This window comes from Schizophyllum commune (assembly GCF_000143185.2).
Source record: "Schizophyllum commune H4-8 unplaced genomic scaffold SCHCOscaffold_12, whole genome shotgun sequence".
Taxonomy (NCBI): domain Eukaryota; kingdom Fungi; phylum Basidiomycota; class Agaricomycetes; order Agaricales; family Schizophyllaceae; genus Schizophyllum; species Schizophyllum commune.
This window is the reverse complement of record NW_026089549.1, coordinates 764,546-777,227: the sequence shown is the minus strand read 5'-3', so window position 1 is coordinate 777,227 and position 12,682 is coordinate 764,546. Positions and strand designations below refer to the sequence as shown.

General features: G+C 56.5%; 7 protein-coding genes across 7 annotated transcripts; 4 read left to right on the top strand and 3 right to left on the bottom strand.

The window, feature by feature from the left end:
• Window positions 1-530: 530 nt before the first annotated feature.
• SCHCODRAFT_02088501 (uncharacterized protein) lies at window positions 531-975 on the bottom strand. The gene has a single exon (XM_050341748.1). The coding sequence runs from the start codon at window positions 880-882 to the stop codon at window positions 580-582; it is 303 nt and encodes a 100-aa protein (XP_050197937.1). The 5' UTR covers window positions 883-975; the 3' UTR covers window positions 531-579.
• Window positions 727-1,611, bottom strand: SCHCODRAFT_01216606 (uncharacterized protein; the record flags this gene model as incomplete). The annotated part of the gene is made up of 3 exons (XM_003027492.3): window positions 727-1,221; window positions 1,275-1,460; window positions 1,514-1,611. 3 exons carry the CDS (start codon window positions 1,609-1,611, stop codon window positions 996-998), a joined length of 510 nt encoding a protein of 169 aa, XP_003027538.1. The 3' UTR covers window positions 727-995.
• Window positions 1,612-2,685: 1,074 nt separating this feature from the next.
• Window positions 2,686-4,064, top strand: SCHCODRAFT_02640708 (Aldo/keto reductase). The gene is made up of 7 exons (XM_003027764.2): window positions 2,686-2,751; window positions 2,804-3,052; window positions 3,105-3,157; window positions 3,206-3,278; window positions 3,330-3,417; window positions 3,477-3,667; window positions 3,723-4,064. The coding sequence occupies exons 1-7, from the start codon at window positions 2,691-2,693 to the stop codon at window positions 3,905-3,907; spliced, it is 900 nt and encodes a 299-aa protein (XP_003027810.1). The 5' UTR covers window positions 2,686-2,690; the 3' UTR covers window positions 3,908-4,064.
• A 349-nt stretch (window positions 4,065-4,413) lies between these two features.
• On the top strand, window positions 4,414-5,023 carry SCHCODRAFT_02715241 (uncharacterized protein). Its single transcript, XM_050347056.1, has one exon. It carries the CDS (start codon window positions 4,617-4,619, stop codon window positions 4,869-4,871), a length of 255 nt encoding a protein of 84 aa, XP_050197936.1. The 5' UTR covers window positions 4,414-4,616; the 3' UTR covers window positions 4,872-5,023.
• A 7-nt stretch (window positions 5,024-5,030) lies between these two features.
• On the top strand, window positions 5,031-7,826 carry SCHCODRAFT_02640706 (uncharacterized protein). The gene is made up of 7 exons (XM_050346166.1): window positions 5,031-5,511; window positions 5,567-6,409; window positions 6,459-6,837; window positions 6,890-6,966; window positions 7,021-7,152; window positions 7,202-7,345; window positions 7,396-7,826. The coding sequence occupies exons 1-7, from the start codon at window positions 5,125-5,127 to the stop codon at window positions 7,681-7,683; spliced, it is 2,250 nt and encodes a 749-aa protein (XP_050197935.1). The 5' UTR covers window positions 5,031-5,124; the 3' UTR covers window positions 7,684-7,826.
• An 80-nt stretch (window positions 7,827-7,906) lies between these two features.
• SCHCODRAFT_02590705 (PIN domain-like protein) lies at window positions 7,907-9,955 on the top strand (the record flags this gene model as incomplete). Its single annotated transcript, XM_050343983.1, has 5 exons — window positions 7,907-7,947; window positions 7,993-8,055; window positions 8,109-8,271; window positions 8,327-9,373; window positions 9,427-9,955. The coding sequence occupies 5 exons, from the start codon at window positions 7,907-7,909 to the stop codon at window positions 9,901-9,903; spliced, it is 1,791 nt and encodes a 596-aa protein (XP_050197934.1). The 3' UTR covers window positions 9,904-9,955.
• Window positions 9,956-10,173: 218 nt separating this feature from the next.
• SCHCODRAFT_02672255 (uncharacterized protein) lies at window positions 10,174-11,530 on the bottom strand (the record flags this gene model as incomplete). The annotated part of the gene is made up of 6 exons (XM_003027491.2): window positions 10,174-10,455; window positions 10,506-10,664; window positions 10,715-10,959; window positions 11,012-11,032; window positions 11,086-11,322; window positions 11,380-11,530. The coding sequence occupies 6 exons, from the start codon at window positions 11,528-11,530 to the stop codon at window positions 10,174-10,176; spliced, it is 1,095 nt and encodes a 364-aa protein (XP_003027537.2).
• Between the last annotated feature and the right edge of the window lie 1,152 nt (window positions 11,531-12,682).

Below are 12,682 nucleotides of genomic sequence, written 5' to 3'. Positions count from 1 at the left end.
CTTTGAATTCGAGCCGCTGATATTGACCCTAGGAAATATGTAAGTGGCACAGGGCTGGCACTCAACGAAGAGAGCGCACGCAGCTGGAGGCGATGGAACGTTTGACATCGGTCAGTGCGGGTGAATACTGCTCGCATCGCCGCCTGATTGCGAGGGGGAGTCGAACGACGGGACGCCCGAAGGTGGCGATCCATCTAACAGCTGAAATCTCGAGATATCGCGCCGCCCACCATCTGAACGATCATTGGGTGAACAGAAAATCATCGCATCTCCCGGAGAATATCTACGTCCGAGCATGTATACGCCCCTTGCCGCCGCTCATAGCCTCTGACCCCTCACGATGATAGCGCAGCGACAGCTCGTAAAAAGCGCTCGTCGGGATGTACGAATGACGAGGTTTCCTTCCAGTGAGTCGTGCGCCGAGATTACTTGGGCGGGACGCACAATTCGCTGCCGCGCGCGGGATGGAGGCGGCTGCAACAACGCGGTCCGATCTCCGTTCGGCCATAAAACGGCGGAAGCAAAGTTATCTCGGCATTCTCCGTTCCAAAAGGAGTAGTGTCACGGTTGGGTGCAGGATCAGCACGAGTTCGTTGCCGTGCTCGAAGCGCGATCCAGGAAGTGTTCAAGGTACACGAGCATGCACGTACAATTGAGGTAATAATACAGCAGCTCATGCAATCCGATGATTGTGAAGTATGGTATACGATGAGTGTTTCGTATAAGTCCGGGGTCGAAGCCATAGAAGTGGTATGCGAAAGCGTGTCCGAGGCCGTGGCTAGGCGTAAGCACGCGGGGTGGAAAGATGTATGTACTGAGAGTGATGTATAAGGATTGATAAAGAGAAGAGAGGCACGAGGACGTCAGGAATAGATGCGACATAAGGAGAGGTCCGATGGGGATGTGTTATAGATTACGGCAGACATGAGTCCATGAGCTCTTGAGATCCCCCGATATGGAGTGCAAGAAGGCGCGCACCGCCTCCGAGAAGCCACCTATTGTGGCTTGGCGAGGCACTGCGTTACGGAGTGCTTGTCGCTGGCGCACGCAGTACAGCGATGGTCGAGCATGCACTTCGGCGCCGGACATCCCTTCGCAGAGTTGAAGGCCGAGCAGATCTGCTTCCCCTTCGTCTTCACGGAGTTCTTTCGAGAGCTCAAGGAGGTACTCGAGGTGGCCACAATATTTGCAGGCGTATTGCCTCGGAGACGGAACGGCGATCTGCATAGAGGTCAGTTGGACGACGCGGGGGAAAGTAGGTTATGTACACTTACCCGTCGTCGGAGATTTCAGAATCACTGTCCTCGGACTCTATGCCCGCCGGCGGACACTCATCCTGGCCTTCGGAGTGAAGAGTCGCGGCAGGCGCGCTGGTATGGAACAGACCATCGCGGCCATTGTCGCTGTCGGTAGTGGGGGAGGGCGAGGGCGTCCTCGAGAACGCACGGTCCACAGCGATTCTGAGAAGAAGTCAGCTGCCAAGGAGAAGCAATATCAGAAGCAAAGAACGCACTGCAAGTAGCCAGAAACCTTGAAGAGGAAAGCCATGATGATGATGATGATGTTGAACGTTGAGAGTGGATGATTTGGGGGCGGGGGAGATATGGGCATGGTATTACTTATGCGGAAGTACTTATAGTCCTTGCCTCGTGCACTGAAGCACAGCAGCCGTACCAGGCAGGAAGGAGGACGACCAACGGACAGGTGCGAATACAAGGTTCGAAGCCACTGATCAGACAGTGCTCTGGAGTCAACATGAGTCGGAGGTGTGGGCGCCAGTAGACCACGTTTTCGAGAAGTAGTCTACTCGACCACATGTTGCCTGCACTCAACGATACAGCTTCGGTCCTGTTTGATTGGCAAGGGTTGAGCAATACAGATACTATCTCAGTCGAGGGAATGGAATGGCCGGCAGGTTTGATGGACACACCTCGAAGATCGCAGAGGGTGAGCGCGTCTTGACAGACGGGCGCATTCATCTCGAAGTGTATCTATCACTTCTATGCAGCAGTGGCCGCATCGCCCGTGAACATTGATCCATGGGCTGTGGAGTACTGTACAGTGTCCGGGGCTGGGTCTCGACGCGCGACTGAGTGCCGTAAGGGTGTCGTACGTCCAAGGACTTGATTTCACTATGCGCTACCGCACACCATCTTCCAGGCGCTTTGGACGAGCGCTGGACCGTCGACGTGAGCGGGGGCAGGCCCATTGCGCCGGTATTGACATCAGTCCGAAATCCGTGCCGGGCACGCCGCCCCTGTCGGTCCGCCTTCGAAGAGTGGCGAAGAAACGCCGACGATCATGACTGACATCACGGCTGCAAATATTCAGGGGTGTCATGAGCTAGGAAATGTGGAGCGTGAGCACAAAAACGAAGCGTCGAGACCTTTGCAAGACGAGGATGAGGGCAGGACGAAAGCCCGAACAATGGTGCCCGAAAGGGGATTTCATTTAGAAACACATTGCGCGGCGCGTCATTGTTTATTCCGTGCCCCGCGTTTCCCGTCGCCGTCATATGTCCTCATGTGTCCCTACCATGCGCTCCCGCGCCGATCCCTCCGTTATCCCCTGTCCATTAGCCCTATCGATGGCGGGGAAGCCGTATAAATACCGGGGCTTTCTTTCCCCTCTCCTCATCCATTCCCCACATCCCCCCGTATCACCCCGCGAACGAACGAATTCCAGAAAAAATGGTCGCGTCTACCACCGTCAAGCTCAACACCGGCGCCGAGATGCCTACGGTCAGCCTCGGTGCGTGCTCTATCGCGCCATCAGCGTCAGTGGACTGATCAGGCGATCATAGGGACATGGAAGTCCAAGCCGGGACAGGTCGAGCACGCCGTTGAGCATGCGCTCAAGGTCGGCTACAAGGGCATCGACACGGCGGCGGCCTACAAGAACGAGGCTGAGGTTGGGAAGGGGATCAAGGACTCGGGCGTCCCGCGCGAGTCGATCTTCCTGACCACCAAGCTCGACAACCCGGACCAGAAGAACCCGGAGAAGGCGCTGAACGACTCGCTCAAGGCGCTCGATACGCCCTACCTTGACCTTTGTGCGTTTCCTGCAAAATTTCAGTCAAGGCGGAAACTGATACGCGTCCACAGGGCTCATGCACTGGCCTGCGCCCATGTTTGACGGCAGCACTCCGGACAAGAGCGTGAGTAGCGCGATTACTATACATCGAACTCTATTGACCCCCGCGTAGATCGACTGGCTCGACACCTGGAAGGAGATGGAGCGCCTCTACAAGACCTACCCGGACAAGCTCAAGGCCATCGGTGAGCCGCGCTCTCCGCTTCCATCCTTCCCCTCACTAACTCATTCACTAGGCGTCTCCAACTTCTCCGTCAAGTTCCTCGAGCGCCTTCTCGCGAACTCCACGGTTGTTCCGGCCGTTAACCAGATTGAGCTTCACCCGTGCGTACCCTCATCTGTAGTGAATATACTCGTCCCCCTGACATCCCCCCGTCATACAGCTCGTGCACCCAGACCGACGTCGTCGAGTTCTGCCGCTCGAAGGGCATTGTAATCACCTCCTACTCCCCGCTCGGCTCCGACAACTCGCCGCTGCTGACGAACCCGACGGTGACGAAACTCGCGGAGAAGTACAACGTCGCGCCCGCGAACATCCTCATCTCGCTCCAGGCGAACAAGCCGGGTGTCACTGGTGCGTTTGTCCTTCATCTACCGATCCGCTTACTGACAATACACCGTCTCTCCAGTCCTCCCCAAGTCCGTCACCCCCGCTCGCATCGAGGCGAACCAGAAGATCGTCGACCTCACCGACGCTGAGATTGCTGAGCTCGAGGCCATCGACAAGGAGCACCACTTCCGCGCGTGCCATCCTTCGTGGACTGGCTGGGGCAGTCTCGGCTTCCCTGACTGCTTGGACGCCGACAAGGAGTAAGCATTCGTCGAGGGCCGTGATCTGCTTGTCCGCATAGGGAGAAGTCACGATTCGCTGACCGGGTTCTGAACTTATACCTAAGTAACTGTATTTGAACTAGAACTGTAGCAAATATCGTTGTTGACGCTCTGAACGCTCTGATCGCTTTGACCTCAAGGTACATCTTCGAAGTTCGAACTACTGCGTGCACGTGCCTTTTGAACATGATTCACGTGACTGACACGCGCAATCAAGTCACAAGTGACATCCCGCATCTTGCACGCCACCTCGACTCTGATGGCCATCACAACTTCAATAGATGCCGCCCTGTCTCTCGATTATTTCCCTTGATATTTCTTCACAGAGGATACACTCAAGAAACAACAAATTCAAGCGAAGATGCCCTGCGCGAAGCATGAGACGCAGCCTCGTCCGGAAAATGTGCTCCAGCGTCGTACGCGTCCCAAGTTCCACAAGGTGCGTGATACGTCGAAATGACGGCAGCGTAAACTCATACACGCTCTCACCGCCTGCATCCTTCACACGCAGACCTCCCCTTCTTACCCTCGGAGCACGATCATACCAGTCGCTACTGGCACTTCGGCTGACCCGCATCGGATGAAACAGTCGACGCGCTCCTCCGAAGATCTGTCCCCGCACTGCTCACGGATCCTCGCGGAGTTTTGAGCAGATATGCTCTGTTTTCGCAACTCCTCGAATCTGTGTCTGGATGTCTTACTATCGCTTCGTCCTTGTCGAGCCAGACACGACAGTTTCCTGGCAGAGTCCAATCGCAGAGGAAGGGGAGCGAGGCTTGTCTTTCTGTATGGTGGTCTCTGACTGCAACAAAATTTACTCCCTGAAACGACCTACGAAGGAGCAAGTGCAGCGACTCACCCGCCTCTTCGGATATGAGCCTCGATGGACGCGAGGGTCAAGAAGGAGTGGAAGGATTACGGGTATAGCAATTGACATGATACTATGAACGTATTTATTTGTCACGTATCTCTGCTCTGCAAGACACATTCTCTGCTTATGTCGGCCTCAACGCTTGCTCGAGCGTCAACGATATTTTGGCGTATTTGCACCTGTGGGTCCAAGTTCAGATGCATCGCAGCAATCAGCACCTCGAACTTGGTTCTGAACCCAATGATCATGACTTCCTCGAAGACCACCGTCTCCCTCTAAGGATACCGCTACTTGACTAGCGTAGCTCTTGCACCCATCTACTCTCCACCATGGCCACCCTACCCCGCGCGTCCAAGTCCCCTAACGCGACACCTCAATCGAGCAGAATCCTCGGCAGGCCCGTTTCCGAGTCCGCTAATTCCCAAGCCCTCGACTTTGATACCGGAATCAATACATCGGCAGCTTGGACTGAGCATCTGGAGCATGGCTACGCATCCGATCCTGCTTCGGGGGACGAAGCAGACCAGGACGTGGAGGAGGAGCAATCGCGGCCAGCGCGGGCGCTGTACGACTTTGAGGGCAAGGCTGAGTTTCGCGAGCTCACAGTGTACGCGGGGGACGAGCTGCGCGTCGTGCGGGAGGAGCTACCGGATGGCTGGAGTCTCGTGAAGACCGAGTCGGGCGAGACAGGCCTCCTGCCGCGGACCTACTATACGGTGCGTGACCTGCTTCTGGCTGGCTGGCGCCAGGTGCTGACCAGGAGCCCTATAGTTCACCTCGGACTTTACCACTGCACCGGACGTTGACGTTCCCCCTTCACGATTCCGCTCGAAGCGCCGCGAGGCGTCAGACCACGATCGCACACCGCGCGGATCGCCTACGTCGGAGCAGGCCGCACTACCCATCATCCCCCAGAACACGGGCGAGTGGTTCCCGAGCTTCAAGCGCAGCCTGCTCGGGGGCAAGAGCTTGAATCGATTCAGTGCCTTCGTCACGAGCGGTGCAGAGGAGTGGGTGCTCAACGGGGCGGGCGATATAGACGCGGAACCACCTCCAACGACCCACGGCCGCATTGCCAGTGACGCGTCGGACGACGGAATGGGGAGGCTCAGCGCGCTTGGAATGGGGGAGGCGGATCGACATTATGTGGATTCGGGGCCAGCGTGGAAGGCGAAGATTCCGCCATTCAGAGTGATCGTGCATTCGCCGTCGAAGCGGTCATCGGTGCTCTCGGGCGCCTTCACGGTGTATGGTGTCACGTCGATCTTCGATGGCTCTCGACGACAGGCGTCAGACGATACCCAAGGACCTAATGATTCTGAAGACCTCGAGGACACCGACGGCGAAGACGATGAAGAGGGCCCCTCCACCCCTCGTATGACTGTCAGCCGCCGGTTCTCTCACTTTGTCATCCTACACACGCTGTTGACTAGGCGACTACCTGGTATCGCGCTACCTCCACTGCCCGAGAAGCAGTATGCAGGACGCTTCAGCGACGACTTCGTTGAGGCGCGACGTGGAGACTTGGAACGCTACATCAATAAGATCGCCCGGCATCCCATTGCTCGATACGCGGACATCCTTACCGCATTCCTCGGGTGCGAGAGTGACCTGGTACGCTGCCCGTCATTCGATTTCCTGCTTACACTCACGAAGATCGCAGGAATGGAAACGCCTTTTGAACCAACATCTATCCGTTCCTCCCTCTGGCCCCTCGTTCTACGCTCGTGTGTTCCACCCCGCCTTCAATGTCGACGCAGAGGACGCAGCGGAAGCAGTCGAGCGCTTCGACACGCACACTCGTGCGGTCGGCAAGGGCGTGCAGGCGTTGCGTAACATCTTCGGCCGCGTACGCGAAGCGCGCGTGGAGATGGCCAAGACAGAGCGATTGCTGTCGTACTCGCTGTTGTCCCTCATCACGTCGAGACCCCTCGCGTCGGCGCCGACAACAGGCGCGACGGAGGAGGACGAGCAGTATAATGTGAAGGGGAAGGGGCTGTTGAACGCGGATGGGGCGTGGTGTTGGAGGGAAAATTGTGAAGGTGAGCTAGCTGAAGAGTGTACGAGGGGAACGAATAGGCTGATGAGTCGTAGAGTGCTTGAAGCTGACGAAGGCGATGCAGAAGACGTCCGACACCATACAGAACGTCGCGGATTTGTATGAAGCTCATGTACGTCTCCCAATCCATCAGGCGAGATCCTAATTCTGAGCACACGCTCGGTAGGCGCGAAGACGACAACTTGACACGCACGAGTCCCTGAAAGGCGTTGCGCACCCGTACTCGCACTATGAGGGCGTCATAACAACGCACCGATCCGCTCTTTCGCGATATCACGAAGCGACTAGCGCGGAGCAGGTAAACAACTTTACTATGACGAAGATACCGTTCACTAACGGGGTATTAGCCCAACGAAGAAGTTGCAGGGCGCTGCGAGACCGTGCTCAACGTGACCATGGCGGAGATGGACACTTACCACCAGCAGAAGGTGCAGGATTTTGGTACCCTAGTGAAGGACCACCTAGACGGCGAGATCGAGTTTTACGAGCAGGTCCGTGAGGTGCAGTCGTCCGGGTCTCTCTGGCTCATCGCGTTCAATAGGTCCTCCGACGTTTACGGAACGCGCGACAAGCCTTCGACGAACCCGAGTACACGGAATTGGGCACTTCTCCGCGTCAGCCCTCGATATACGAGCGCGAGCTGGAGCACCCGAGATTGGGCGCAGAGCCGCTGACGCAACCGTGCCCTCATGTGTACGACTCAGCACCGATGCGGCCCGTCAGTGTCGCGCTGCAGGAGGGCGTCGGGCTGTTCCTCGGCCCTACGGCGAGAGGAAGCGTATTGGGAAAGCTATGGCCGAGTCGGGCGGCACAGAGTACGGAGAGATGAACATACATGGGGAATCCGTCGGGGACTTGCTTGCATATCATCATCACTATCTGCATATCGACGATCTAGAGACATGTAAGGACCAGTCTATACCTATGTTGTACTTCGTATACCCTCATACAATGACGAACTTTACGACCTTCGGTGGTTTCCTGCTTGGCGGGATAGCGGGCCGCGCTGGGCCGCCTTCAGAACAAAGCCTGCCTTTCTTGCTCTTGATGTCATGGGAGTTCTAGGCTTGACGCCTTTCCTCCAGAAAGTCTGGTACGATGGCTGTCAGCGTTTCGTATGTCTCTTATAGCTTCATAGCCCAGAGGCTATCCACAAGTTACCAGACCGCCTGAGGGGACTGACGGGCAAGACGATCGTCATGTGGGTATCAGCGTCCCTATGCAAGTGGTAGCGCGAACTGACGCGTTCAACAGCGATGGCACGCTCATTACACAACGCTTTCACTTCGCACCGCTCCCTCATAGGTATCGACACGTCTTGGGATGGTACCGGTTGATGCAGGAAGTGAGGGAGAGCGGCGTGAACGCGATCTGCGTCTTCGACGGGAAGGAGCGAAGTATGGCGAAGGCGAGGGAGGTGCGTGGCTGAGTAGCTCGAGGGGTGCTGCCCAAGACTGACGAACGCGTTGCAGGTGTCCAGGAGGCGAGAAACGCGAGCGCTAGCTATGGCCCGCGGCGCACTGGAGGTCGAACGCCTGAGACGACTGCGTGGACTAGAACCCCTCCTCGAACGGTTCAGTCGCCTCGATGATGCAGAGAGAACCAGGATTTTGGAAGCCCTCAAGGCGTCAGCCAAGCCAATCTCTGGTCTTGACGCGCTCTCGCACGAACAAGAACTCATCTCGGCGACTGTGGCGGCCAGCAACTCAGCAGAAACATACACGCGCGCGGTCGAGGACTACGTGAATCGAATAGAGGATGAAGATTCCGCCGCAGGAACTTACGATTCTGTACCCGACGTCGAAGACGTCTGGCATGTCGCCAATTCGCACCCTCCCGTCCGGACCCAGACTTCTGCTTTACCCCAATCTCAGAGGACAGAGACCCTTCCTTCCCCGGAGGATGAAGACGTCGAGCCTTTGGATGATCTCGAAGGCGACCCCTTGCCTGACCCCCACACCTCGCTGCCGGGTCTACTCACACAGGAACAAGAGCATGACTTGCCTCCTTTACCTCCCGCCGATGGCGAACTCCCCACAACCTCCGCCGTATCACCCACCGATATCACAACCCTTCTTATATCGCTATACCAAGAATACCGCAGTAGCATTCCAAAAGTGGCCGCCCTCACTGTCGCGCCAGCGACTCCCGAGAGCCAGAGCGACGCGCAGTCGGACATGATTATGACCAAGGAACAAAGGCAACTCACCCTCGACGAGGGCGGCTTCTGGAAGGAGCTACAAACCTCGCGCGCTTATTCTACCCGAGGTTCTTCTGGTTCTGCTAAGGCGAAATCGAAATACGCCATCGACACCTTGATGCAGAAGAGCGCTCTGATGCACGCGTCTTTCGACCGTCGAGCACATCCACCGACAGAAGCGACATATCGAGAAAGCAAAGAGATACTTGCCGCGCTGGGTGTGCCGTGCGTTGACGCGACTGGCGCTTTTGAGGCGGAGGCGCTAGCTTCCGCGATGGTCCTTGGCGGCCTTGCTGACTACGTCGTCAGCGAAGATACCGTGAGTGTACTAGTCTTTTCTACCTGGCCAGGTGCACTGATCGTCGGCTTCAGGACGTCTTGGTCTACGGCGCACCTCTCCTACGCAATCTCAGCAACCGACAAGGACCTCTCGTCCTGCTGCCAGCGTCTCTCTGGGACCTCCTTCACCTCTCGCGCAAGGAATACGTCGATTTCGCTCTCCTCCTCGGGACCGACTTTTCGCAACGCATCAAGAACGTCGGTCCCGCGCGCGCTCTCAAGTTCATCCGCACCCACGGCAGCATTGAGCGCATCGTAGATGAGGAGACGAAGTACCCGCCACGGATACCCGTCGAGGAATACCTGCACTCAGTCGCCGTTGCTCGTGCCATCTTCGCGACCCTCCCGGCCCTGCCGGCACCCGAGGCGCTGCAGCAGGGCGAGATGGATGAAGTGCAGGTGAATGAGGTACTGCACAAGTACGATCTGGAGACCTACCTGCGCGACGATGAGTGGGATTACGACAGCGGAGTCGGTACCAGCTTCTTTGGCGATGACCCTCGGACATAATTGGAGGAGCAAAATCGCATCGCACGTACTACAGTATAATACAAGTCCCATTCTTCGAACCCAGAAGTCTCTCGTCAATATATACACTTGCATAATGATACGAAGAATGGGGCACGCATATCGGTCGTTCAAAACATCGCGAGGAGACGGTCAGTGGGTGCAGCTACGTACATGTGTACGGCGGCGAGATTGCCATGCCCTGTGTTTTTTGGAAATTTTCTTTGGATATAGGCAGCGGATATCTAGAGCTGAAGGTAGTCTTGGCGAGAGTCAAGCCCTCAGATCAGCTGGAGAAACAAAATATGGGAGCATCATGTCCTCGGGTGCGACTTTCAAGGCGACCGTGCTGAAGTGCAGCAAGGCGCAGCATCCCGAGGCGGCGATCGTGATAAGGAGGGTGGGACCGATACCAAACGAAAAGGCGACGATAAATAGAACGTTCAAAGCAAGCAGTGCGATTCCCCAGAAGTGAAGTGCCCGAGGGAGGGCCATGGCGAGGGCGATGAACTGGAAGCGGTACTTTTCGTGGCAAACTTGGGGCAGGTAGGTTTTCTGAGGGAAGTTAGATTAGATCTCGGAAAACCTGAAGGTTGAAGACTCACTGCTGTTGTTGTTCCTGTGTGGGCAAGCGCCGAATGGCGATTGATCAGGAACATTGCAGACAAGACGCTCAAGCCTGAGACGGTGGCGGACGCGAGCGCGAGCGGCGCGTACGATGACACGAAAAGCAGTGCGGCATGAGCGAGGAGCACGAAGAAAGACTAAGCGAATCTGTCAGAGCGATGTTTGCGGCATCGAGACGCGTACTCACCTGCGACGAGACGCTCTTCCAGTCGTGGAGTATATGGTCGATGAACTTGCGCCAGTGGTCGCCATAGATCTGATCATCGGTGAACTGGTCTTCTAACCGCACGCGGTAGTCATCCCAGACGCGGAAAGTCGCAAGGCTGGCGCATTTCATGATCTTGGGCTCCTCCTCGTTGAATTCCTTGATGCGCTGATTCCGATTGAGCCTCGCGTAAGGGGTGCCGTAGTGCACATCGGCGCGATACATGTCTGGAGGGGTATAAGCTCGGAACAGCTTCGCTGGAGACTAGGTTTCACTCACAAACCATGCACCATAGACGAGCTGAAAAGGGCCGAATTAGTTGTCTGCGATTTGCTGGCGGCGAGTTTGCGTACCGACGACAAATGTAGCATGAGGGTCAGCGAGGTGCCCTTTCAATCCACTGAGGATGGACACAAAGTGCGTGCAGTCTTGCACATTGTAAGGGAAGGTGGACGTCGGGGACGTGAGCTGATCTGTCAGGCCATGCGAGAAGACATTGTAGAGCATGTCGAGATCTCGCTGTGACAGGCCACCGAAGTGCGACGGATAGTACTCGACATGGCGCCAGAAAAGCGCTTCTGTGTGCGCCGCTGACATAGCTTTGCGTCAGCACAATTCGTGGCTCGAGATGACAAGGAAGGGCTCACCGAGGTTAGTCGGCGACGAAACGTCAGGGAGGCCGACTTCGTACGTGAAGGTCGTCTCCGCCCAGAAGATAATGCGCGCCCGATGGTCGACGAGGTAGTAGGCACAGTCATCGTCACGAAGCTCGACCATGAGCTCGATGTCGCTATGCATGTCGACCAGATTTGCGGCGAGCTTCTGCTCGATATGCTGGATCCAGGTCGTGAGGCTGTCGAGGATTGCCGGGTCGTCGGCGTCCTCGTCAGTCACTGTCCGCACTCTGCCTTGAGCCACAAAGACATGGTAGAGCAGACCCTCTGGGTGCGTGTACGCGAACCAATCCGACACGGGGTACTTGGGGCTGTGTGGCGTCGATTAGCGTGGCGTGATATGAAGGTGCTGAGCGACTTACTCTGGCCGTCTAGCCTCGATGTCGCCACACTCCAGCTGGATGCTGTGGACAGCGTTAGACGAGGATGACGCGTGCAAAGTGATGTGGAACTTGCTTGTGGTGCCGCTTGTAACGACGAGAGGACTCCGGAGTGATGGGGATGAGCTCTCCGGTAGTCGGAACGTCGACGGCTGTGGCGGCCTGCATTGCTGTGGAAGACAGAAAGATGGGTGTCGGACAGAAGCCGAGCACTCGACCGTGGTGCACTTTATACTAGGAGGAGCGTGTTTGTCAGTGCAGTGCCACGAAATGCACAGCACAGCCATCGCCTCTTAGGCGCCGCCATCAACCGTAGTCAAGGACGTCTTCCCCGCTTCCATCGCGTTAAAAGAGTCACGGTGCGATGCAATCATCGTTGATGACCGTGCAGCAATACTTAGAAGTGACGAGCGCTTAACGTGAAAAGCGAAGGCCAGGCGAATTTCTGAGGGATTGTGATTGAAGCAAGAATCGGGGGCGATGCCTTCTTAATTCGCGTTGGTGTGAGCTCCGGCTCTTCATGCTGTCGGCTCAATGGTAGAAGAACCTTCAAAGAAGAGTTTGAAGGCTATGGGCGCCACATGCGCACACGACCTCCTGGACCGGGCAAACCATGCAAGATCGCTGTCGCAGCAGTTGGACACCCCGACGGATCGCAAGAGTTGTAAGCATCGACAGACGTTATAAACGGAGAGGCCCGTCTTTGCACGGGGGGCTGAAGCTCCGCCACAGAGGAAGACAACGAGGCAGTGTGTCATCGTTTGCTTGTGCGAGAGCAGGCAGCAATCATTTCGGGATATGCCGAGGCCGATTGCGAAGGTCTACTGTCACTGTGCTGTGCGGGCGATGAACGCAGCGCCTCTTCTCACTCCCGCCTTCTGAGAAGAATGATAGAA